Raw genomic sequence first — 25,427 nt, 5'->3', positions numbered from 1 at the left:
TCCAACAAAATATCAGTCTAAGACTTTTATTCCAGTAGCTTTGTCTACAAAAATTGCTTTTAATCACAGTGGCTTTATCCTTTAAGCAGAAGGCCGCAGGATATCTTCTTGAAGCTCGGGAGCCTGCTTTTTCCTCCACATTATTCCAGTTATTCCTAAGCAGGTCCAGGGGCAACAGGCTATATTTTTGTTGGAACACTATTATAATTTGCTTTATGATGGGGGAAGCAGCATGTGTTGCTTTGTGCCATGGGTAGGAATGTCATAATGCTGTCATTTCCCTTTCAACATTTTCCAGAGTTCTGCTTGAAGAGAAAAGAGTCAGATACACCTTATAAAGCACACTTTCTATATAAATAGTATATAATATACCTTTTTTGGCCCTGGTTTAGAATTGTTGCCATTCTGTGGTGGCTGTAACGGGTCTCAGCATTTTGTCTTAGATGCACACTCATGCACTTAGCACAATGGAGGGTTAGGAGAACAGTGTCATACAAATCCATTATTCATAATATATGTATTCTTTATGAAGTTAATACTAAGAACACAAGATTATTTATCTATTCTGTTCTTTCTTAGTCCCTAAGAATCCTTGTCCATTTGAACACCTGTTGCATAGCCTTCCATAGGGATTTTGAGATTTGGTAGGAGCAGAGCCCAGCATCCCCAAGGCAGGAGCCACCACTTCGATCCATGATCAATAACATCAACTGGCGTTATTTTGATTGTCATGCTACAAAGTACCTATTGATAGCACTTGCAAACAGGTTTTCTTCCCAAAGAAGGAGCCTTAAAAATGTTTAGTCCTGGATATTATTGTGCAAGGAAGGGTAGTATCTGAAATGTTTATGCAGGGGGAAAATTAGATATTGTACAGCCAGATGTCCTATGCTTACAATCATAAATCCAAACTTGGGAGCAAACAGGTTACTATTTCTCCTGTGATCCAATTTAAAAATGCTAACACGTAATTTTTAAAAGATTTTGACCTGATTTAAAACCTTTTACTTACATTTTAGCATGGAATGTTACAATGGTATAACTATGCACAGCAGTTTGGACCAAAAGTAAGAAATCAATGTACATAACGAGACAACAAAGACCTAGAAGGAGTTCACCTGGCATGGTTTAGTTAAGTCTACTGCTTGTCTTAGCACATGTATTTAGGACATGCTGAGTGGTGCTTTGACTGGATGCTACTTTCTACAGCAGAGATGTTAATCACAGAAGCGTCTCTCTAGGCAACTTAAATCTTATCTGTTGCAGCACTGAATACTGGTCCTAATGAGCAGTGTGTGGCATGACAAACTGCACAGTTTCTTTTATGTCTCCAAGGAAGAGCATGAGGTTTCACACAGGAATCAGCTGGTTGATTGCCACAAATATTTCCGTTAAACTTTTCAAAGGCTTCAGCACTGCTTACTGGGGAACAGAAAAAAGAATCTGGTTTAGAGGAAGCAACGACAAATGATGTTTAGCAACAAACACGACCAAACATTCCAAGCACACTGTAAATTTGACTGTGGTTTATCAGTTGAGTGAATTACAGCATATAACCACTACTGCTCTGTAAATAATGCTTATCTGATGGCTTGTGAAAACTTGCTCTGTTTCTACCAACAAAGCCAGATTTCAAGGAATCCCGAATCTTCATCAGCATTGCTCAGGTACAAGTAAATTTACCTGCGTGCTGGACACATTCCACTAAGTCTTACTTCCACAAATAGCTACTTGCTTAAGTTTAAGCACAGAGTAAACCAATTGTGTTTGCTGAGATTACTGATATAAGTAGCTCCATAGCAGTGTCAGTTTGGGGCCAACAGCCACACACAGCAGAACTGTACATCCTTACTCTGGCACGCTCTCAGCAGCAACTTAAGGCTTTATCTGAGGATTTAATCCATTGCTACCACTTCTATCCCTTTGCCAAATAATTAGTATTTTTAAAGAAGTTAACTGGATAGTGATTTGATTCTCACATCAACATTCTTTTTGTTTCTTTTTCTTTGCCTTGAATTCCTTAAAACATATGATGTTTTCAATGAAGAAGTTACACTCCGTACTCCAAAGTGCTTAAAATCAAAACAAACACACAAAAAATAAAAGGAAAGAAGTATTCTTTCCTGACTAGGAAGGCAATGTGATTCTTGACCTGTACATTGGTAAAATGACAGGCAGTAATCTTCCAGCACTAAGTAGTAAAATGTTTTATAAATCTCTTCCCCACCCCCAATAAGATCAAATTGCAACTCAATAACAGACCCTTTTGCAACCTTGTGACACTATACTCATAAAAAGTAATTTTTTGGTCAAAAATAGTCCAAGCAGTTTAAGCAGAATTCAGTGGACCTGTTTTCTGGTGGCAGATTAATCTATTTTTTCATCTATTTCCAATTTGTTCCCTCACAGGTGCTTCCCACAGCTTGCCTTCCCTGCCGCTCCCACCCTTTTCAGTTACTGTCTCTGCCTTCATTAATTGAATGGGCTATATTGGGTATTTGTTGTCTAAATGAAAATCTGGAATAGCAATGAGACAATTTGTGGGGTTGCCAGATGTTTACAAGGGAAAAAAAAGATTCTTAACTCAATTTCTTTCTCTGTATCGCTGCATTTATATGTTCCAGAGTGGAGAGAATTTCTTGGTAACTTGGTTTTCTGATGTGATACCCTCAGGTACCCTTACCTTTCACTTTGAGCAAAAATAACAATCCTGAGAGGCACAACTTCTCTGACAATGAAAAAAAAAAATAAAACCAACTGGCAAAGACACTAGCAAAACAGAATGAGTATTATATTCAGTAATTTTCATTAGCACAAACTAAAAGCGCAGACACACTAATTGTGAAAAAAATGTATTTAAAATAAAACAGTCCAGAAGTCTATTGCTCTGTTGTATAGACCCATAATTCAGAAGTCCAGTAGCTGTATAATTTAAATCAAAAGTCCAAAGAATATTTTTGCCTAGAAGAAAGCTACAAATATTGGGTCTTTATCCATTTTGCATTGGATAAAATCCAACGTGACAATTGAGATAGGAAAGCTTTGCTTCCAAGCCTCTAAAAGATGCCAGCAATGGTTCCCCAAAATTAAGAAATACTTCAATAAAGTTCTTTTTTTTGTTGGGAGCAGAAATACAAATTCACCATCACAGTGCATGTGCAGACTTACCACATGCTGCAAATTGCCACTAACTGAGAAAAAAAGATAGATGAAGAGCAGGAAACCACGTGCTGCAACTGTACTGTGTACCTTTAGGGGTCTTTAGCAGATTCTTCAGGTGTCTTCTCCTCCTCAGAAACTGAAAATAGAGACAAAACACCAGTGAAACATTGTAAACAACTTATTCAATGACAAATAGTCAAGTAAGTTGTTTCCTTTAGTCCAAAGGATCCTTTGGACTAAAGGGATACAATTTACAAAGTCATATTAGGTATACAGACACTTTTTCTTTTAGCTTTTTAAATCTAGTTTTAAAAGAGTTTAGAGGCCAAACTTCTAAACTCCTTTGAAAATCTCCACAGTGATGATTTTAACACACATTTTTCTTTGCATTCAGTCACATCATTCAACTTCAATAGCAACAATATAAGATTGTTTATTGCTCCATCAAAACACTGCAAGGTTTATTAATACCACATGAGCTGTATTTTTATTTACACCCACGTAATTTTAGAAAATTTCATCTTTCAAATTAAGTCAGACGTTGAAAAAAATGTGTTACAGGCAGCACAAGGAGAATTTCTTGTTCTTAATGAAGTTCACATCTAGCCACTTACTTAGCAGGGCACTGAGCTCAACATACCACCATGATTCAACTTAGTAACAACCTACTCCTACTGCACAGCATATAATTTCAAAACTAGATTTTCTGCTAACACTACGATGCCAAACACAGCCAGCACGGGCAGCCACACTGCACCACTTGAGCTCTGCATGCTCTTGCAGCCAGTTCAGTGCACACTGAAGCCATCAGCTTTTCAGGGACAAGGCATTTCAGACCCAGCTGTACTCTTGCACCTTCTGCACTTTGCCACGACTCCTCAGCATCAGCATCCTGGCCCTCGGAGGCTGTGTCAGAAAGCTCTTGAGCTGTTGAGGCTACTCCTTCCTTGCCACTGTCTAAGTTTTCCTCAAGGGCAGAAGAAGCTGCAACATCCAAGACTTCACTCACAGATTCTATGAATCAAATTAGAGAGATAATTGTCTTCTCTTTCCATTCACCACAGTAAATGAGGGTGAGTAGTCAAGGCTCACTAAGCATGAAGTACCTGCCTAACATACACACTTGAAGTAACTGAAGACAGCAGGATCTATCAGATGATTAAATTCTATCATGCAAATAAGACTTTGCAAGTGGAATTCCAGGGAAAGTCTAACTCCTTTCAGCACTGGGGCAGAGAACTATAAACCTGAGCTATTTTCATGTATTTAGACATAGATAAGTATCCTCTAACATCTATATTGTCTCTTGCAGATACTGTTGGGTTCTTTTTTTTTTTGATTGCTGTCAAATTATTAATGGTGTGCAAGAGGCTAATGGTAAAGTTTCCATGGAGATATAATCCTGGTCGGATCAGCACCATAGGACATTACATATACACTCCACATAACCATGGGTAGTTTTAATGTAGAAATATCCTAACATCAGGCTGAAAATTCAGGCTGCAATTCCGTGGTTGCCAACTAGCCATTTCTTAATCCTCCTTTAAGCATAAAACAATCTGTCTGTATAAAAAAGTCTGTAATAGGTAATATATCTCTTTATAGATATTCTCTGCAGGGAGAGTGAACACATCACCCAGCAGTTGTATGTTACATTTTACTTGAGTAAGTTCTCCCTGACCATGTTCTTCTAACATTCCTGTCAGAGGTCTCCAACATCACGCACCTCAACTGGTCGGTGGGATAAGGTTTGCAGAGACTTTCTTGTTACATCCTATACTAAGCTACATGTCTGTTAAATACAGCTACTAAACAGCCTCATCAGAAGTTCAATAAATGGACTAGCATCCCATGCCTTTTTCAAAATATTACCTTGCAACTAGTTAGATACAGCATATTCTGAATATCAATTATTTCACTTTTCAGAATACTGACTGCATTTTGAAGAAGCAACAGAAAAAGAAATATTCAGGAATTGCTACCTTTGTCTTTATACGAAACAGTCGTGCAATGAAAACAGCATCTTTGAAATGTGGAAATTTAGATATTTTACAGCAAGCAATGCTTGATGTAATGCCATATATCTGCTATGGTAAAAAGCTGGTGGGTTTGAGTTTGTAACATCAAACATTCAGCTTATATTACCAAAAACTCACTCTCTGACTGATAGTATTTATTTTTATTTTTTTCTCATGAGTGTTTTAATTTCTTTTGCACTAAGAAGAGTAGTTCAGGAAGCAAGTAGAGGGAGCGACATGGTCTTTCCTGCTTTTTAATAAAACCTCATTTCCTTTGGATGGGAAGTGTGTTTATTTGTCACCTATAGGAATACCTGCCTTGAAACCTAACATTAACACTTATACCACTTGTACTGAAAAACTTGTCTCTGGTCTGAATTGTTCATTATAGTAATCAGAGAGGCAATCTACTGCAACAAAATAGGGATTCCTCCCAATGCGTCCATCCAGGTCTTTGTGGAGTGGCTGTCATTCCCTAAAATACAAAGGCACTTGATGGGACAGGCACTGCATTTTGAAAACCTGTGTCTGTAGTATGAGTGTATAATGTTTATGTAAGAAATTGCCCTTGCTTAGTGTAGAAAACTCCAGCTGGTACTTTTTTTTTATTCAAGTGGCTTTCCCATCCGTTCCTGGAGCACACATGGCCGGAGTTCCATAGGAGCCACCTTCCTGGTGCCACAGTTGAAGGGTTCTTTCGGAGAAGAGAAAGATGGCAGTAGCTGGTGGTCCAAGTGCAAGTGCTCATGGCAGCACCAGACAGGGCAGCTTGCACTGGGTCATAATCCATGCCTTAAGGCATTATCTCCAGCAAAGACTCACACTGGCCAACAAAGACCATTTTGGCATCAGTTCTTTGTCCTATTGCAATTACAGCCAGCTATCCAAGTGTATCCTGGTGCTTTGGGCACCATGGGATTATGAAGCAGTCTATAACCTCATGAAGGCTATCCTGAGCATTCATTCAACACCAAAACAAATCTCAGCATATTTTTGGTGATCCGTACACGTCTTGGAACAAACGCTCTCTATCCCATTCACAAGGACAACATGTTTTTCTCTGTCCAAGGGAATTGCTGTGATCCCAGGGCAACACCAGAAGAATGACGAACTGGCAAGCTCAGAATGAGTCCCCTGCCTATTTCAGATTTGGGACTGCCACGTGGGCTCTTCTACATGAGGAACATCAGGCATACTGCCTGAGTCCCTTGCATCTTCTCCTACTGACTGCTGGTAGCACAAAGCATTACAAAGTTTAGAAATCTCTCCTTTTTGTTTCCCTAGATATTAAATTTAACCCAAGTGCTGTTTCACACACACTCTCTCTCTTTTTTTTTTTTTTCAAATCTGCATGCATTTCATTTTTTTCAATCCAGTTTAATCTCTCATATTTGTTCCATGTAAAATCCTGCAGTAACACCCTATTTCATACAAGATACTTTAATCTATGCCTGATACAATGATGACTCATTTTCCATAATCCTTGGACGAAGGATTTTACTCTTCTGTCTGTTCAATTACTGCAAAATTGTTAATAAGCCTGTCATGAAACTCTGCAGCAATTAACAGATGCAACTGAAATCACTTCTATCTTTGGATAGTTCAAATATTAAAAATTTAAGCTTCTTTATTTTTTCAAAATAGTCGTAGAGGAGTTATAGCACCTTAACTAGTTCTGTGTCGTTTCCTGAATGATGAATGAAAATCTGAAGTCCCTGTATTTCCTTGTGCAGTGATAACTGTAACCTATTTTGTCCATTTATGCCAGCTTTTTTACGATTTCTACAGGATGTAACTAAATGAAATAATCTGCCCTGTGCAACTGCTTCTCTACCATGAGGACTGGTGGTATTTGAGTCCTATTCATATTACACTTTCCTATAGATGCTTTATTATCCACGTGGCACAATACTACTTCAGCTCCTAAACATCTTCAGCAAAACACCCACCTGCAGAATTCCTGTCAAATGGGTCTCAGTCAAGTGATGATTTCACCCTGACTCATACAATTTAAAACCTGCCATAAAAGGGAATGTCCTTGGGTTTTAGTTTCCTCTTATATTCACAAAAGTGGTGTTCATTGGGCTTTTTCTTATTTCTGTAGGGGGAAGTCCCGCACTCACACATGATAATTTATTGATAGCACTGGAGTTAAATGGCTTCATAATTTTCCTATTTCATAGAGGTTTTGGTGTGTTGTGTTCCCCCCCCATCTTAGTAGGATATATTACTCTACAGAAGGTATACAGAAGGTATACTTCACAGTTTCATACAAGCTATTATATTGGAAGCAAAATTCTCAGCCTCTGTGTATAAAATTAGTTATTTTTTCTGAAAATTGGATTTTTTTTCTCTTATGCTTCTTCACCAGGCATTTGTTGATTTTAAGTTTTCCCCTGGGATAAGTAGCTACATCCCAGTAACACTGGCTACAGCTTTCTTCAACTTTGCTAGGCATTTATGTATACTGTAGCACTCAAAGATCTGAATTAGGAGCTTAACTTCCTTGTGATTTCAGCAAATGACAACATAAAGGAACTTCAAGCCTCAGAGAAATCAAACTAATCATGTTTACTAACTGTAGGCAAGGGGTTAGGCTTTGCATATTGCATCAACAGCTGTTGCCAAAGCATTCAAAGGGATTTGAACATACCAAAGATTTTGAGGACAAACATCCTCAAGGCTAGTTAGAGCCCCAACACATATCCACCGTGAAGCCATCTGTGTAACATCCACTGCTGACATGTAGCAGGGAACCCTCACCAAAACACCACCTGCTTTCTGCCCAGGACAGCTACAGGCACCCCCAAGTGGTCTTTAGCTCCTCTGCTTCAGGAGATAACCATTTTGAGAAGACATACACCCTTCCAAATTGCACATGCAGGAAGAGAACATGACTGGGCAACTACCAGGAGCACATTACACATGCACCAAATGCAACACAAAACCAGTTCTGTTGTGAAAACATGTCTGGTTTGAGTTGAGTAAATAAAGAGAAGGAAATTGATTTCATAGACAAAAGGAAATTGTGTTTTTGTTTTGAAAGCTTGTGTTTGGGTGGGTTTTTTTTAAATAAGGCAGCGGCATTAGACAGCTCCAGTAACTTATTAGCACAATATCCAAAACCAGTTCCACTTAGAAATGCAATTTTTAGGAAACTATCCCTATCATTTCAGTGGAAAAAAAAACCACCAAAAACTGCTTCCTGTGTAAAGTACTTATTCCTGCAGCCTTTAAAGACAATTTCTACTCTCACAAATGCTACAGTTGCAGCCCTGAGAGCGAGTGCAGGACTATACATTCTGGTGCATTCGCAGCAGAACAGAAAACAGTCCAAATCCAGGATGATTCTGCATCCTCATGATGGTTAATTGAATAGTGTGATTATTAGTGAGCTCAGCATTCCTCCAGCAGAACAGAGAGGCAAGATAAGCAGGGACTTGTGTGCCCTGTGTGACTGACTCATCTTTGCTCCAGCTGGTAATAAAAAAATAACACACACAGATTGACTTTCTCCTGCCAATAATAAAGAAAACCACACATATATGAACTGACTTCCAGAGGGCAGACCCTACTGCTTGCATATTGCCTTCCCCCCAAAGCTTTCCAGCCTTTAAAACAAGCTTTGCAACTTTCCTGAGGAAGTTTTTATGCAGAATCAGCCTGGATTTTTGTCTGGGACACAAAAAATTCAGCTAGCTCACACTGGCAGTCATGTCCTACTCGCTGGTAAACAACATGCTATGGGGTGACCTTGAAGCAGGGAGGTGGAAGGGGTGTATGGAGAGAATCCACTTGGCACTGACGATGATAAGTGGGATCTGAAACCTACCACGAACTTGGTTCTTGCAAGAATTTTGGTAGAAGATTTCCTAATAGCATTTCTACAGGCTTTAGTGTTCAGTGTTCACAAAGCTGATTTTCCAAGCTGTGCTTCATCCCATACACCACAGGTGAAAGCTAACAAAGCCAGCTACCAGTGCCCCAACACATATTAGTTCACACATCAGCATTGACCACACTTCCTGAAGAAAGTGGTAGGATACACGAGATTAGGGAGAAGAGGAAACAAATAGTTGACTTCTCTTTTTACTCTACACATGTATGGTTATGTCAGCAGTGCCAAGAGGAGTGAGCAGATGAGTCCAGAGGGAGGAGTTTCAGCCCTCTGTCTAACCAAGCTTGGACTACTCTGGGAGCAAGGTACCTTCCCTTTGTTACGACATGGAGTTTTCTTGAGTGCCAATTTAAGCTACTGCTTAAAAGCTTAGAGCAGCCCTTCCAAAAAATCCCAGCCATGTTAATGTGAGGGTCAAGTCTTTCCACTTCCACTGAAGTAGCAGCTAGCCAGCAACTAACAAACAAAGCTTATTTTACATACAGAAAGAAATGATTTTTTAGTATCTATTGATACCAAATTATAGATGAGTGATACAAATACCCTGGAGGCCTAATTAAACGAACTTTAAGTCTTACTGGATTTTAAGCTTTTACCTTGTATTTTTAAGTGGCTTTGTAAGTATAAGTTTCCCTTATTTAAGATACAGATGGAAAGATTGCTGTTTGCAGTTCCAGATTTTAAAATGAAAGATATATTCAATTTTTTCCTTGCTTGGGGAGAGGTGGGGATTTCTTCCTGCAGGACAGAAGTTTCATAATGAGACCATACAAGATAACCACAGCCTTCTCAGGAGTACAGTCTGTATTTTTTCCCTCAGTTTTGCATTTCCCTCCCAATATATTTAAAGCTATCATATTTTGATTCTAATCCTAATAATTTGATTCATTGAAAATGATGTTTCCAGTTAGAAACAACAGCAAAAATATTTGAACAGGCACCAGTTTCCTGCAATTTTTAAAGATATTTCAAAATACGCTTTTCCGAGTGAAGCATTTAACTTAAAACATTATCCTTCATATCATGATTTTTTTTTTCCTAAGCAGTCAAGATGAAGCTGATATCTGAAACGCACAACACCAGGTCCAATTACTTTAAAAAATATTCCTTGCAGAAGAATTTGGCTTTATAAAGCTGAAATAATACAAGTTAGCCAGCATAATACAAATGGAATCTGCCCGGAGCGGACAAACCAAAGCTGGAGTACAAAACAAGGCTTTGATATTTCAAGCTGCCTATAACATAACCAGTGTCACACACCAATTCCAAAGGGGGGCGGGGGAAGTCAAATTTAATTGTGAAAACAGAAATATTTTATTTACAGTCTTTTTAGAGACCCACTTATACCAAAATGTGATGCTTTTGTTTACATAAAGCTTCCTCAGTCAGGTCCACTGAGGGTCTTGGGATGTCCTCTGAAATGTTAGGATAGGCAGAGCAAAATATTCCCAGTTCCTTTTCTTAGCTTAAAGACCTGCTTTTGGAAAACTGGCAGTGGAGTAGAACTGACTTTTAAAAAGTCAAATTCTGCCATGTTTGAAAAGTAATTCAAGAATGTATTTGAGAGAAGCTGCAAAACAGAGCACAGGAAGAGGGGGGACTTGGTGCCTTCAAATCTAACCCAGGGGAGAAGACAGCAGTAGCAGAAAGAAACTGCAATTCCCTTTAAGAACAACTTCACATATTTTGGTTCCATCATCAGCTTTAGGGAAAATGGAAAGAAGCTCATTCAACAATGGCTTTTGTTCCAAATCCTGAGGTGGTGGTGACAGCTGAGGTCCCCTTCCATCCTTTCATCAGAAGCCACCTGCCACCCCAGAACAGCTGACTTGACTTCAGTACCTCCTCCCTCTGTTCTTGGGGGCTCAAACCACCATCAGCCACATCAGCAAGAGGAACAGGGGGAAATAATCACCACCAAGGCAGCTTGGGACAAAATAGGCAAGACTGTGCATCTGTCCCTGGAACAGGACCAAGCGCTTCAGGTGTCATTGGCCAGGAAGATCCAGGGAGCTCAGCACAGAGGGCTTGCAGATACCCACCAGGAACATCTCGTGCACCAGGAACGTCACTCAGGACCACCTGAAATGCTCTCTCTCTGCTCATTGGCATTTTATTAAGTGTTCAGTGAACACTTAGGATTCTAAACAGCTAGACCAAGTTATCCAAGCTACTCTTCGGAAAGAAAAAAACCACTTAACACTTAAACATTGGGCTTAAAAAGCAAAAAATGTACTGGGTGGTTAACCACAGACCAACGCCTCTCTGTGAGGCACTGTGAAATCAGCATTTGGGCTTCACACAGGGAAAAATAAACCTCTCACATGCTAAACAGAGTCAAGGAAATAACAATTATTTAGAGAAGCACTGATTATTTTTCAGTCTGATCAGTTCCTCGGATGCACAGGACAGGAACTCGTGGCTGGCAGCTGCTGAAGCCCATATGGTGCCATGATATTGTTTGTGAAACTGCCCTGGCTTGACCATGCTGTTGTTTGGACACAGCATGAAGGCAGCCCCAACCTTCCTGACCTTCCTACTTTGCAGTACCTTGCTAGAGCCCACGGGCATCAGGAGCTTTCTTTCCTTGGCATTTCAGTTATTCCACAGGATAAACCCGAACCAGAGGTTCAGAGCCCAAGGTCTTTGGGAAACTGATGAACAGAGGAAGGCTGGGATTTCTGATAATCCTGCCACTATAAAAATCTGACATCTTTCCCTTTTTGCAATCCCATCCATAAGTAATCCAGATAAAAACCCATGAGGTCCAGCTGAGAGCCTAAACTATGGTGTTGTGAAGCACATTATTATGAATAAAAATTTTCTTCACTCCATACAGAAAGAAGAGAAACAAGTTCAATCAGCCAAACATGTCACAGGTTGTTTGTGCCTGATGTAGGTCACTAGTCCCCAAGAAAAGCCTCATTAGTTCATACTAATGACCAGAAGACTCATTTCACGAGAGCTCATTCTACAATGGATGAAAAATGAAATGGATTTAAAAAAGATTCAGAGAAGCCTGTAATGGTCAGAATAAAAGCATAACAGTGCACGTCACATTAATCCAGAATGGTTTACAATACCTCATATAATTTCAAGTATATTGTTTTATATTCTGTAACATGGATTTGCAGCAATGAGAAGCAAACTCACATTGTGTTTGTTCATTTGCCTTAAACATAGAATCATGTCTAGTCACTGATTGGAATAGATCAGGAGGAAAACTAGTGCAAGTAAATATAATCAGCATATACGAAAATGGACTAATAATTTGATGTATTAAGTCCTCCAGAAGGTTCTAAAACCCCTCCTAATTAAGTTAGATGTTTTCTTGAACATTCCCCATACAAAGTAATGCACCAAGTTTTACCCACTTAGTTTTTTCAAGGGAGCAAAGTTAAGCATGTTGTTTTTTGAAAGGATGTTTTTCTCTGCAATGAGAAACATTGGTTTGGTGTTAATTTTTGGGCATTCTGGCTTGAACCGTCACCACAGGAGAGCAGAAAGGAGACCCTGTTGCCATTTTTTCTCTAAAGCAGGACACTAATAGTATTCCTGTGGGTGCTGTATATAAATTTTCAAACACAGGTAATACTAATTAAGGTAAAGTAAATGCTAACAGTTTTTGTTGTCCAAAGTGAGTTCTTACTTTCCAATTTAAATATATACAGTTATTTCAGGATTCTTTTTAAGTCTTGAGAATGAGCTATAAATGTTAGTAAAAGCAGTAAGTCTACTTTCCCCTTAATAGTGGCAATCATTTAGGCATTATTCACTGCATGAGTTTTTACCAGCTTTAATCTTTTCTTGAGAAGTTACTTGTCTCATTGCTCTACAATAGACAAATAGGAAGACAGTTATTTTAGGTAGTTCTCCTCCATTTATTTGTTTGCACTCTTAGCTGGGAAGCTCTAGGGGTTTTTCCCTTTTACCAAAATCTTCCTCCTCCAAAGCATGCTGTAAAATTCTCTTTTCAGCTAAGCTGCTCAAAAATGAACAGTCTCTCCATTTACCAACTTAGGTCTTCAGATGCTCACAACTTTTACAGAAGTCTTTTCTAAACATTGTTCACTTTCTTCCAACAGGGATTTTCCATGATGACGCATCTATAAGCTCAGTTTTATGAAGGAAAAACAGGAGGAAGAGAGAAGAGACTAGTGGCCAGTGTATGGCAATCAGAGATAAAAGGTAAGTGCAGCAGTCCAAGAGACAGATAAAGAAAGTGACAAAATGTGAAACAGAAATACCCAACGGAAGTTCCACAGATACGGATGCTTCCCCAGTAGGATAATATTCACATAATTCAAATTTCTAGAGCCTAATTTAGCTAGATTAATCTACCACACTCAATGAAGAGGAAAATAATCCTCATTCCTCCATCTCACACAAAAAAATGACTGGAAGCATGTGTCTGCTTTACTGAGCAACATCATTCTGAAAGCCCTCGAATATGAGCAATTGCAAATAACTCTGAGGACTCTTCGGCCATTTTCAAAGTACTTCCAGTGTCAGCACACCCAGAATTTGGTAACTTACCAAGCAAAAACAATGTGCACTGATCATGCCAGGTTTTTTTTGTCTGCTTGGCATCGCTGTGCGATTGGGTCAGCGAAAAGTCCTGTCCCGAAAGCAGCAACTCTTGTCCAGAGCAGCCTATATTTGTTTCTCTAGGCTGCAGACAAGTGGCATTGTAATGCCATTTGAAGCTTGACATGGAAAGCACTGGCACATTCACACACTAATCCTCCCCAAACCTAGTCACTCACCCAAATGGTATTTGAAACAACAAACAGAGAAGAGACCATTTTCTTTTTGAAAATTAGAAAAGAACCTATGCTATAGAAGTCAGGAGTCCCAGCAAGCATGGACTGGGGCTAATTGCTTTTGTTATTCCAGTTGATAATGCCAAAACTTCAAGTCTCAATACCAGAGTTGGAGAAAAGTTTATAGTGGCAACACAAAAACTAGAAGTCACAACCCTGTCTAATCCAAATAGCAGCTGGCCAATCTGTGCATTTTATAGCATTTTTCTATATAAAGAAAAAATTATCTTAATTTACGGTCCCCAGACACAGAGTACACTAGAAGGAGAACAGCAGGAACTTAACCAGCATCAGGCAGTGACCAAGAATGACAGCTCAAGCAATAAAAAGAGAAAGAAAATTAGAAATTAGAGGAAACTAAAACTTTGGGAACAGAGTAACACAGCACAGTACTTTTTTTGGCTACAATATTTCATGGAATTCAGATACCAGTAGTGGATTGTAAATTGCTTAAACTGAGGTGAGGAGAAAATTCCAGGCAGGTACAATTGTAATTAACTCTCTGAAACAGAAATTACTCCAACTGAGTATTAAGCATCTACCTCCAAGGTTGGGCTGGGAGGTTTCTCTGTTTGTTTGTTTTATATTTGTTTTGGTTTGGGTGGCATTTTTTTGCAGATCCATGTGCAATCACACATTCATGCTATCTGTATACATACCAGAGGCATATACACAGGTATGTGTACTGGAGCTGGAGACAAGTGTCCATTGGCACCCTGCACTTCCCAACATTACAGAAAGCTTTATAAATTAAAAGAAACAATTGCATTTGAAAAAGGAGAGGTTTGCTGGTAACAGTAAAAATACTTGCACCTTCATCTGCAGAAGTAGCATCAAGCTGCCAACAAAACCAATAAAGGTTACTTAAATAAGTACTTTTTTTCAAAAGCTCTGAAAGAAAAGTCCTTCTCTACCTCAGTAAAAGTGGAGATACACATTTTTTCCCTCTAAGTGGAGATAATACAAATGATAAAGATGGTTGAATACAAAACTGAAAGGTACATCTAGAAGGATTTTAATTAGGAATATAAATTTTTTTAAAAACACAATGGCTGTCGTCTGCAAGCAGGCACTGAGCAAAGTGATACAGAGAGTGCAGAGAACTTTTGAAACAAAACCCCCATCTTCTTGTAAGTACGATGCCAATGAAAACTAGTTTTTAGACAGCTTAAAGGAAAGGGATACCAGTTTCAGACCACGTGCTGCTTGTGGCCTTCCTTCCCACAGCCAGAACTCCTCGGAAGAACTGCTCCAGGGTCTGTTCTCCTGCAGGCAGGGCCAAGACGAGGGGAGCGGCGCGTCCTAAGGCGGCCTGGCAGCTGGAGCCTCTCCAGCCTCCCAGGGCAGGACTCCGGTTACACAGCACTCACAGGGAGCCCCAGGGCTGTGACCTCATGTGAACCCCTGACAAGGTCCTCAGGGCTCACCCTTGGCTGGACACACCTGTCACCAGCAGCTATTTACAGCAATCCTCGCTGGTGATCAGTGGCACAGGGGAGCTGTGCCCCGGAGCAGGTTTTAATGCCCCAGGAACACCGAAGACATCAGGCAATGCTACACTGGGGAGAACGCTCCCTTGCTTTAGTTTCTCGATGGTTTTATATCCCACAGGTTTGTTTCTGCCAGCTTTGCCACACAGCAAAGAATCACCACTGCAGCAAGGTTTGACAGAGGACACCTGAGATGACCCTCAGACTCCCCTGTAAATCTCAGCATAACAGAAGTGTGGTTGTAGTGCTGTTTTCCTCAGTATGTTGCCAGAGAAAATAGACCTAAGAAATCAGTAATTTCTAAATAGCTCCTGCACTTCCAGACAACACCAGTAACTAACAGCTACAAGACATATTTCTTCTTGTCAAATAGTGATCAGTAAGAACATGAAATCACTGTGTCCAGAATGGGATCCTCAGACTTAATCACAGAATCAGCACAGAATGGTTTGGGTGGGAAGGGACCTTAAAGACCATCTTGTTCCAACTCCCCTGCCATAACCAGGGACACCTTCCACTAGACCAGGTTGCTCAAAGCCCCAGTCAGCCTGGCCTTGAACACTTGCAGGGATGAGACATCCACAACTTCTCTGGGCAAACCTGTGCCAGAGCCTCACCACCCTCACAGGAAAGAATTTCCTCTCAGGATCTAATCAACTTATGCACAACGTTTCTTGGGGAAGATCCTACAGCTGCTTCCTCTTCAATAAAATGGCAGAAATACTTACCATACAGAAGATCCCACCCTATCCAACAATTAACAGTTATTCCTAGATAAGCACTGTGAAAGGAATAAACAACTACTTCCAAATACAAGCAAGTGCTTACGAAACTAAAGTGAAATTTTGCAATTGCTCTGTAGAGCAGGTAAACTCTGCAAGACATTTTAAAACATATCTCTTAGAACAGCTCTAATTCACTAACTTTAACATGTACCAGACTGCTTCTTTTCTAAATGAAATGGTCTAAATATTCCACAGAAATGGAAATTTTTAAGGTTCTAGATATTTTAATATTTAGATATATATATAATATCTTTAGATATATAGATCTTATATATATATAAAATATCTAGATATTATAAATATTTTTATATGTAAGCAGTGATAATCACTACCAAGATACTTCTACTTTCTACCAGCTGTATCACTTATAGCAGATCAGACTGAGTATTGTTTTTAAGTGTTATTTGCACTGGATTGTTTTATGGACAAGCACGGGAGCTATTCACACTTGAATTAAAATCCCATTCATACCTAGACCTTTCACAAAGGCATTGGAAGTGCTGCACCACTTCTCAAGTTCATTTGTTAAAAAGGCAGTTAAGATGCATCCATCCCTCACTGGAGTCACCGAGGAAAAAGGCAACAATAATTCCAGAATCTGCTAACACCTTGCTAGGTACTGGGACAACCTACTATGGACTAGCAGACGAAATACATTTAATCTCAGTTTGACCTGTGTTTTAGATAGAACCTCTCAAGGTTAGTAGTAAAAAAAAAAAAAAAAATTTAAAAGGAGTGCTAAAAACCCCCAAACAAATTAAATTATAATCCTGTATCTTGTGCAAATTACGGATAGGTTTGCATTTGCATTATTGCGATTTTTTTAAAAGCACAGTAAACCAAAATATTTCAAATACCCTGGCAGTTCAAAATACTGAATATGTTGCCATCAATCAATTTTAGTGTTTAACCTCAATCTGATGTTTTATTGTATCTGATGTATTATCGTATTTATTTGAAATCTGAAATTTAGTTGAAATTTTAACCTAGTATATCCTTAAAACTGAGACCATGACAGCATTTTTGTTGCTATGCAAGATTCTGTTGAATTTACGTTAATACAGATATAATTATTTAGTGTGATTATCTTTGAAAAAGCCAGTGAAATAATATTTAGATTCCTTAGCAAACCCTTAAGAACTAGGTCCCTAAACCCTGTTTAACCGATCATATTACACGCTTAACTTAATAAAAGATCTTAAGAAAGAGAAATAGGATGGGGTAGTAAAATAAAGGTTTCATTCTACTTGTTTTAGACAGTAACTCTGGTGCCAGAGGCAGGACGCTTTCAGAGACACTGATTTAATAACCTTAATTACTTTATGTTCATGATATATGTCAAGTTAACACCTGAATTAGTTTTCACTGCAGGACAAACTCTATTAGGAACACTGATGCTTGTTCTTAATGTTCTGTAAGAGGCACGACACAACACACTCAAAAACCACATTCATAAGTTAACCTTGCACTGCAGCAGCTTCTGAATTAGCAGCAACTTCCGAATTAGCAGCAGCTTCTGAATTAGCAGTAGCTTCCTGCTGTGCTTCCTCCACAGCAGGGGATGCCTCTGGAGCCAGTAAGTCATTCTCCCCTCCAGCTTCTGGGGATTCCCCAGAGCTCTCATCCTGTACTGCGGGTCCAGCACTGTCATCCTGTGCTGCAGGTCCAGCACTGTCATCCTGTGCTGCAGGTCCAGCACTCTCATCCTGTGCTGCGGGTCCAGCAGCATCTGCTGCATCAGCCTCTTCCGTGGCTTTCTCTGCTTCAGTGACTTCATCCGTCTCTTCATCACCTTCTAGGGATTTATTTAATACAATAAAGAGAGTAAAGTGCATGCATGCAACAAAAATTTCATCAATTACTTTTTACCATCATCCTTGTTTAAATTTAAAATGGGAAGCTAAGCTTTGGGATCAGAATAAACAAACAAAAAAAACCCAGCAAAAAATCAATAATTAATCTCCCCATATTGTCTCATGTGGCACCAAAAAAAAGATGTTTACAAGATGAGGAAACCATATTCTTAATTACCGAGTTTCATAACTGCTTCAGTGGAATAAGAAAAGAAACTGTGGCTTAAAGCAAGTGACTCTAAGAGGTGAGAGTGCAGGGAAGGATAAAAAGGGACTTTGCCAAGTGCTGCTTCAGACCCACGCTGCTGAAAGGGCCAGTGATGATGCTATCACAGGTGTCACAGTGAGCATGACTCTTGCCCTGTTTGCATTACCACACTGGGAACAAGACATTTGCTAACCTACTTGGAAGCTCTTGCAGCTTAGAAGCACTGCAAGCCAAGGTGTGCCTTCAGTTTGCACAGGGCTGTTTTCCAGGTGGCTGACTTGGCTGCCAATAGCTACAGTAATGCTGTACCCAAGGAGTTCACAGTTTTCAGATGGGTTTTGGGCCTTCTCTTAGCCACAGGTACTCTGCAATCCCTACTGCCTCTGCTTTCTCTAAAGCTATATTAAATGCCCTGTGACCCCTGCGAGAGCCATAGTGCTCAGGTAAGAAAGGCAAGGTCTGCAGGGCTGAAAAAAACCCTTACTGAAACCAAGTATACACAAGTAAGAAAATAACTTGCTACTTTTAAGTGGTCAGGATTCACTTTCTTGCAGATATGACCACTTATGACTATTTTCTCCTTACAAGCCCCAGGTCTCTTTTAAAGACTTGTCTGCACCGCTGTGGGTCAGGCTCTTTAGAACCTGAAAAAAACAGTGTTTGCCAGTCATGCATTACTTCAAACTCAACTGAGACAAGTCATGAAAAACTAACAGCACAAAGCAACAAAGATGCACAACCATGCAGACATGCACTAACACCAAGTTAACAAAAGAAAGTTATATATCAAGTGTTCATCTCAAGTTCACCACTAGAACCAACTCACCATGTGAAAAAACAGAACTGGAAATAATGTTTGTAATACAGTGTAAAAACTACGTGAGAATTGAAACAAAAGAGCTTAAAGAGACATAGTCAGAATTTATGTTACTCTTTTATATCTGTTTAAAAACTAAACAGATTGATTTTATTTTTTGTTTTTCTTATGCTAGTGCAAGCCTACCTTTTTGTGTTCAGGTTTAAGGACAAGTCCATTCATTGCTCAGTAAAAAAATCAAAGCTTTACATTATTCAACCTGATCATGTCCCTTTAAGAAAATACTATATTTAAAAAAAAAAAAAGACTAAATTCATTACACAAAGAACAGACTAACAGCCAAGCTCAGCATTCAGTACACTTTATTGGACAGTCAAATATAGAGTGCATTCATCCAGAACAGCCAGCTTCTCCATCTCAGAACTGCCTTCTACAAAGCAGGTTCAGTAATAAGCTCAATATGGTTTGGCCTTGCAAACATAGGTAGTTCTTTTAAAGTCTCACAAGTATGGAGTGTTACAATAGAAGGTATAAAGTCATCCCAAGGTAGGCTGCAAGGTACGCAATGGTGAACGACTGTCCTTTGTTTGTATTTAACTTCCTCGGGTTTGGAAAGAGATTTCCCTTGTATTTTAGTCTGGAAAGTGTAAAAGCAGAGTATAGATTAGAAAGATTGAATCAGCTTGCATCAAGTTAAAAAGAAAAGTCATAGCTAAAAGGGAAGGAAATCAGGAACAAGTTTAAAGGAGACACACACAAATGGAAGACAAAACCCAGTATTTGCTAAATAAGCAACTAGAACGTCCTGCAAGCCAAACATCATTTTACAGTTCAAATGATGTCCCAGATTTCCTACTGCTACTTCGAGTCTGGCTTCTGCCAGGGGCTTTTTACATCCCACTAAATTTGAGAATAGCTTTCAGTTAAAAAGAGCTACAGCAGATTTGCTATCAGATATTTTTTTTAAGTCTGATATCATTAATTAAAATACAATTAAATATAATTGCAACCCTCTAATAAACAAACAAGCCCAAAATAGGATTTGATTGTTTCTCTTGTTTTGACAGACTTGTTTGCTATGCACAGTTCTCTGTAATAGGCATTTTGGGTTCAGGCACGAGGGGTGAATCTTCCCCTGGATGAGAAACCACAAAATCCTATCAGAACTCTCTCTCTCTGATCACCTGCTCCCCAGTATTAAGTTCTTTCACTTAGAAAGTTCTTCAGTTATGATAACACATGCAGCAAATACACCATGGACGTGCTGTTTGATGTGCTGCTTTTCTGTCCACCACTTCATATTTTTACCAGCCCCATTTTAGACCTTATTTTGAGCTTGATTTAATGTGGCCCTAAAAAAATACCAGATTACTTTGACAATGGAATTTTCAATTGCTCTTATCAGCAATGCTTGCTGTGAAAAAGTGTAAGGACTGACTCAATGCACAGGGAAAGAAGCTGCAGTGGCACTTCTGGGAAAAGCAATACTATGAGTGTTACTATGGTAACACTCTATGACAAGATACACACAAAATACAACTATGCAGGGAATGGGAAAAAAAGGGGGAAGAAGAGGGATGTTATCCTTTTTGAGAAAACACACAGAGGGTTCTGTAGGAAAAGTAAGAACAGAAACCTCTTTAGGGAATACACAGTTGGGAATGAAGAAGGATTTTTAAAAAGAGCTGATTCAACTGTAGTTTTGTATTATGAATTGGAATTAGTTACTCAGAAGTCCAACTAAGAATTCCAGGATGAGCATTTATTCAGAAGTCCAATATTGAAAACAATATAGGAAACAAGTTTCAACTGTGTTCACTGAACAGCCTTAGAAATGTTCTGGACTTCTTATGGACTTCTTCCTATCAATAAAAAGAGAGGCAGAAACCATCTGCCATTGGCTGTGACATTTATGTGAGTTACTAAGCACCACAAAGTGTCAGATTATGGGGTGTCTGGAGAGTACCCAAATTCAGAATTAGGTAAATTGCAGAGCACTGAGTACTCTTCTTACCCCAGCCTTGGGCAACACAGGTATAGCCTTCAGTGGGCCAACAACCCCACTGACCCTGCAGGTATCCAGTGTTTTGGTAGGCTAGGGTTAAAACTCAGTGAACCTTGCAGAAGTGAACCTCAAGAGAAAAGAGGGAACATACTGATACCACTGGGAGTGCACTGGGAGGTTTGCTGAATGCTTCCACATCTACTGTGTTCTTCTGACTGTGGCAGTCAGAATGGAATGAGGGCAACCCTCACTTCTGCCCTGAGCAGAGGATACCAGGTCAGTGGGAGAAATTATATCCTTCGGTCCTGGTTATTTTTTATTTTAGGGACAAGGAAGGATTGCATTAAAACTGTGTCTGAATTCTCAGTATTTAAAGAATGGAGTTTAAAAACTGTATTGCTTCCAGCTGCTTAAGTAAAAGGAAATTAAGGTGTTTTACCATTTTAAATCTTGAAATCTGTAATTTTAAAGTTCTAAAACTAAAGGATGTGTTGTGGAACTTCAAGGCTAACAACTTCAAAAGAAATAATTATAGAGGCAGACAATTCAAATCATGTTCTCACATTGAAAACAAAATTTAAACTCAGCATACTTTATTCAAATCTATTCTTTGTGTGCATGCAAATATATTAAATCAATTCCCTAGATGTCAGCATCAGAAAAAATAAAGAAGAGCTTCAAGTGCTCTGGCTTCAGTAGCTTATTTATTTTTTTTAAAATAACAACTAAATAAAAAGATATAAAGTTCCTTAAGTAATTTTGCTAATTGCTTTTCCTAGCAAGGCCATGTTTGCCAAAGTTCTATCTTTTACATTAATGCCACTGTAACACTAATTGATGTAGACAGAGACAACATTCCATTACAAGTATTTGAACTAACATGGTCTAATTACTCAAGCACGAAGAGCTAAGTAAGGATTTGCCATACATTTACGTAGTGCCTGCTTTTCATTTAACCCTAAATCAAAAAGGACAAAATCAAAGTTTTGGGACAAAAAAAATTGGTCCAATTTGGAATATTTAAAAAAAAGGTAGGGGCTTTTTTTTCCCTATTGAACTGTGTTCCCTGATGGCCTGTGGCCTGGACCCAACCTGTTGATTGAGAAAAAGATATTATCTTCTCCTCTCCCCCAACAAATGAAAGAACAAAACTGATTTTGACAGCATTATGCATCCAGTCAAGTTTCATTAAGCTTCCAGTAAATCAAATACCCACTATACGATTAATGGTTCACACATCAACTCTTTCCATCCACAGAGACTCTCACAGGCAGATCAAAGGCCAGATTCACTGCCTTAATATGAACACCATTCTCAAAATTTGTGCAGCAGTAGTTTTGTAACAGAACAATGCTGCACAACCACCTTTGTTTTGACTCCCACTCACACGGTTCAGACAAGGACTTGGACAGTGTTAAGGCCTGATTAGACAACCCAGAAATCTGTTCCAGACCCTCATGTATCCAGGGAACAAGAGAGAAGAGCTCAACTCACCCTTCCTTGACCAAGGGTTGCCTTTCCGCCCCTCAGCTCTCTCATGAAGAACATTCATATGGTCAATAAACCTGTTGCGGGATGAACTGACTACTCTGTAGGCCTGAAAGGAAATTACACCTAAACTTATTGCTACATCCCTACAAAGTTACCAAACACAAAGAGAAGAGAGGGAGAGAAAGGTTTTTAAGCAAGTGCTACCGTCTATCTTAAAAGGCATATAAAATTTATGCTAAGTAAGGTTTAAAAAAAAAAAAATTAACAACCTGCTATAGGAACACATTTATGCATTTCATATTTCTCCATTGTTAGAAAGCAAATACAATACACCAGGCACCTTTTGAAAGTGCTGCTGTGTTTCAGGAATTGAAAACAGTGTTTTAAAAGGTAATTACAACAAGATTATTATTATTTTTCTAACATGGTAAACATGTGACAGCAAGAGAATTTGTTATTCCTCCGGATATGCAATCAAACAAGTTTGGTATTTTGAACAAATAGCTACTTACCATTCAAGAGGATTATTTTGTGGGACAGGGAAATAGGTAACAGGGATGTGCTAATCACTATCTCAGATCTTGGGGAAGAGGGGTGGATGTAAGCTATAAAATGGAGGATTTAGGGATGTGAAGCACAGAATCTGACTTATTTAGAAGCAGGGAAGAGAATGGTTCCTGAAAAGCTTAACAAAAGCAGATGTTTACAAAACTTTAACACTCTTTTCCAAAGTAATTAATGTTCTTATCTTTCTTTTTGTGCCCAAATTAACAAGGTTCATAATCTTCCCCTTGCAGCTTCAGACAGCTCATTTCATATCTGTCTCGCCCACTTTGAGATATTCCTAATGTTTGTGGTTGATAAGAAGAGGCAAGGGGTTAGAGGCAGGTGCCTCACTCCAGCTTTGGACACATTCATTTCACACAGTTTTAAACGTGCTTTCCACTAAGAATGACCCAGCACTAGTTACCAAAGCAACAGTAAATCAGGCAAGCAATAGGCATTCAGGTTCACTAGTTCTCTAGAGCTGATCTTTTAGTTAGGTTCTATTTAGCTCTACGCCACAATGTCTACATTCTATTGACGGTTTGAACCTTGACCATATTCTTTAACCCAGAACACACCTTATAGCATGGCAACTCAGAAAGCACAAACAGCTCCACCCCAAAACACTTACATAAAATAAACCACTGAAAGCCGCAACACCAGCAAGTAGATAGATAATCATATTCTCTCCAGAAGAGCCAGGAACGCTCCCAGATGACATCTGGCGAAGAGGTGCTATAAAAACCATCAAGTAAATTGATGTAAAATGCTGCTAAAATACGATCACAAAACAGAATGATGGAGTCTGAACACTGCTTGGGATAGGATGATTCAAAAAGATGTAACAAAACAGAGAGGTACAGCTTTGTGATGTTTCCTACAACCGAGCAACACAGGGCATGGTGCCCAACTGAACGAGGCGCATGGCTGAGATCTTCCTAAGAGTGTGAGTTTTTCTCTGAACTACACTGTCTGCCATCAGCTGCCAAGTACTGGATATAGTCTATATAGACCAAGGAATGTTTAAAAAAAAAAAGTAAAAAAATTCTTGACTATAGTATGTAAAAGAATTAACCTGTCCTTATTTGTTATGATCAGCAGAGTTAACGAATTCTCTTCAGTTTAGTAACAGAGAATTTAAAAAAAGCCTTTTCCTTTGAATTCACATTCTTTCATTCCCAAACAGACTGCTGACATTTCGATACATAACCTTCACCTCGTGAAATGGCCAGCAGGGCAGATAGGTAGGATTACACAATTTTATCCCCGATTGGGTACGTATTGCCTCTAACAGCAGTGTTACATGTTTTATTTGCGTCCACTGTTCCTGTAGCTTTGATGCTTGCTACAGTCTTCGATTCATCCGTATATCTCAAAAAGAGACCCACGAAAAACACACGTAATTCTCTTGGTCAACAAAGCTTTCAGCTGAATTTCCTGACTTGATCCCCGATGAGAAACACCTCATCGAAAGAGTGCTCAGGAAAGATAAAATGGTTCTGAGCACTGCAATTGGCCGCTGCAAAAATAGTCACAATCTCAAAACGTTGACATGATGTGCCAGATTATGTTTAGCATCATCTGTCTCATGACATACTTCTTGGACTCCTCTTCAATAGCCAGGCATCCTAATGGATTTCCATATATTTACATTTTCATTCCGCAGCAGTTTCTCGTTAACCCTCCTCTCCGAGGCTGCCGGCTATAGCAGAAGAGTGCACCAGCGAGCTGCCATCACCCAGCACGGCTGGCAGGGGTTTTTTTGCCATCGGTTACACAACTGCTGATGCGCCAAAAGCCATGGCTGCGGCACGCCGGGTGGATCCCCGCTCCCTCCCGGGGCCGGCAATGCTCTCCCGAGCGATTTGGACCCCGCTATTCCCCTGTGCTGGGGGGCGCAAGGGAATGCAGCAGTGACCCTCTTTTTGCCGTGAACCGAGGGGAAGGGGGAGTCCTGGGGGGGCTCGGCTGCCCAGCGGATCGCCCGGAGCTCCGGGGAAGCCGGTCCCTGGAGCCGGGGGTGCCCGACCTGCCGTGCCGGGCTCCCACCCCCCCGCAGCCCCTGTCCCCGACCCCGCGTCCCCGCCGCCCGCCCGCGACCTTCGCGCGTCCCCTCCGCCCGTGCCCGTCCCGTCCCGCGCCCCCTCACGCCGTCCCGGTGACCTCCACCCGGGCTCGTACCGCGCTGCTTGAGGCGGCCGGCGGCGGCGGGAGCCCTGCTCAGGCGGAACGCCAGCGCCTGCGAGGCGGCCCTGCACAGGGACATGGTGGCGGCGGCGGCGGGCAGCGGAGCGGGCGCTCGACTGTGCCCGTCGGCGCGGGGCTGCGGAG

General features: G+C 40.0%; 1 protein-coding gene across 8 annotated transcripts; it reads right to left on the bottom strand.

The window, feature by feature from the left end:
* MGARP (mitochondria localized glutamic acid rich protein) lies at positions 1-25,427 on the bottom strand. Of its 8 annotated transcripts, none has more exons than XM_027698857.1 (8): positions 25,278-25,427; positions 23,728-23,831; positions 22,554-22,656; positions 17,688-17,971; positions 17,639-17,651; positions 4,018-4,176; positions 3,250-3,298; positions 11-1,422 (listed from the first exon to the last, which is right to left on the bottom strand). In XM_027698857.1, exons 1-7 carry the CDS (start codon positions 25,360-25,362, stop codon positions 3,252-3,254), a joined length of 795 nt encoding a protein of 264 aa, XP_027554658.1. In that variant the 5' UTR covers positions 25,363-25,427; the 3' UTR covers positions 11-1,422; positions 3,250-3,251. The 8 variants fall into 8 exon arrangements, 7 of the variants coding, with proteins under 7 accessions (XP_027554657.1, XP_027554664.1, XP_027554658.1 ...); XM_027698861.1 differs by having other exon boundaries at positions 17,639-17,801; positions 17,856-17,971; XM_027698858.1 differs by having other exon boundaries at positions 17,639-17,847; positions 17,902-17,971.

Source organism: Neopelma chrysocephalum, unplaced genomic scaffold (assembly GCF_003984885.1).
Source record: "Neopelma chrysocephalum unplaced genomic scaffold, ASM398488v2 Primary Assembly neopelma1_133, whole genome shotgun sequence".
In the NCBI taxonomy this organism is placed as follows: domain Eukaryota; kingdom Metazoa; phylum Chordata; class Aves; order Passeriformes; family Pipridae; genus Neopelma; species Neopelma chrysocephalum.
Note: the sequence above shows the minus strand (reverse complement) of the source record. Positions and strands in the feature narration are given on the sequence as shown.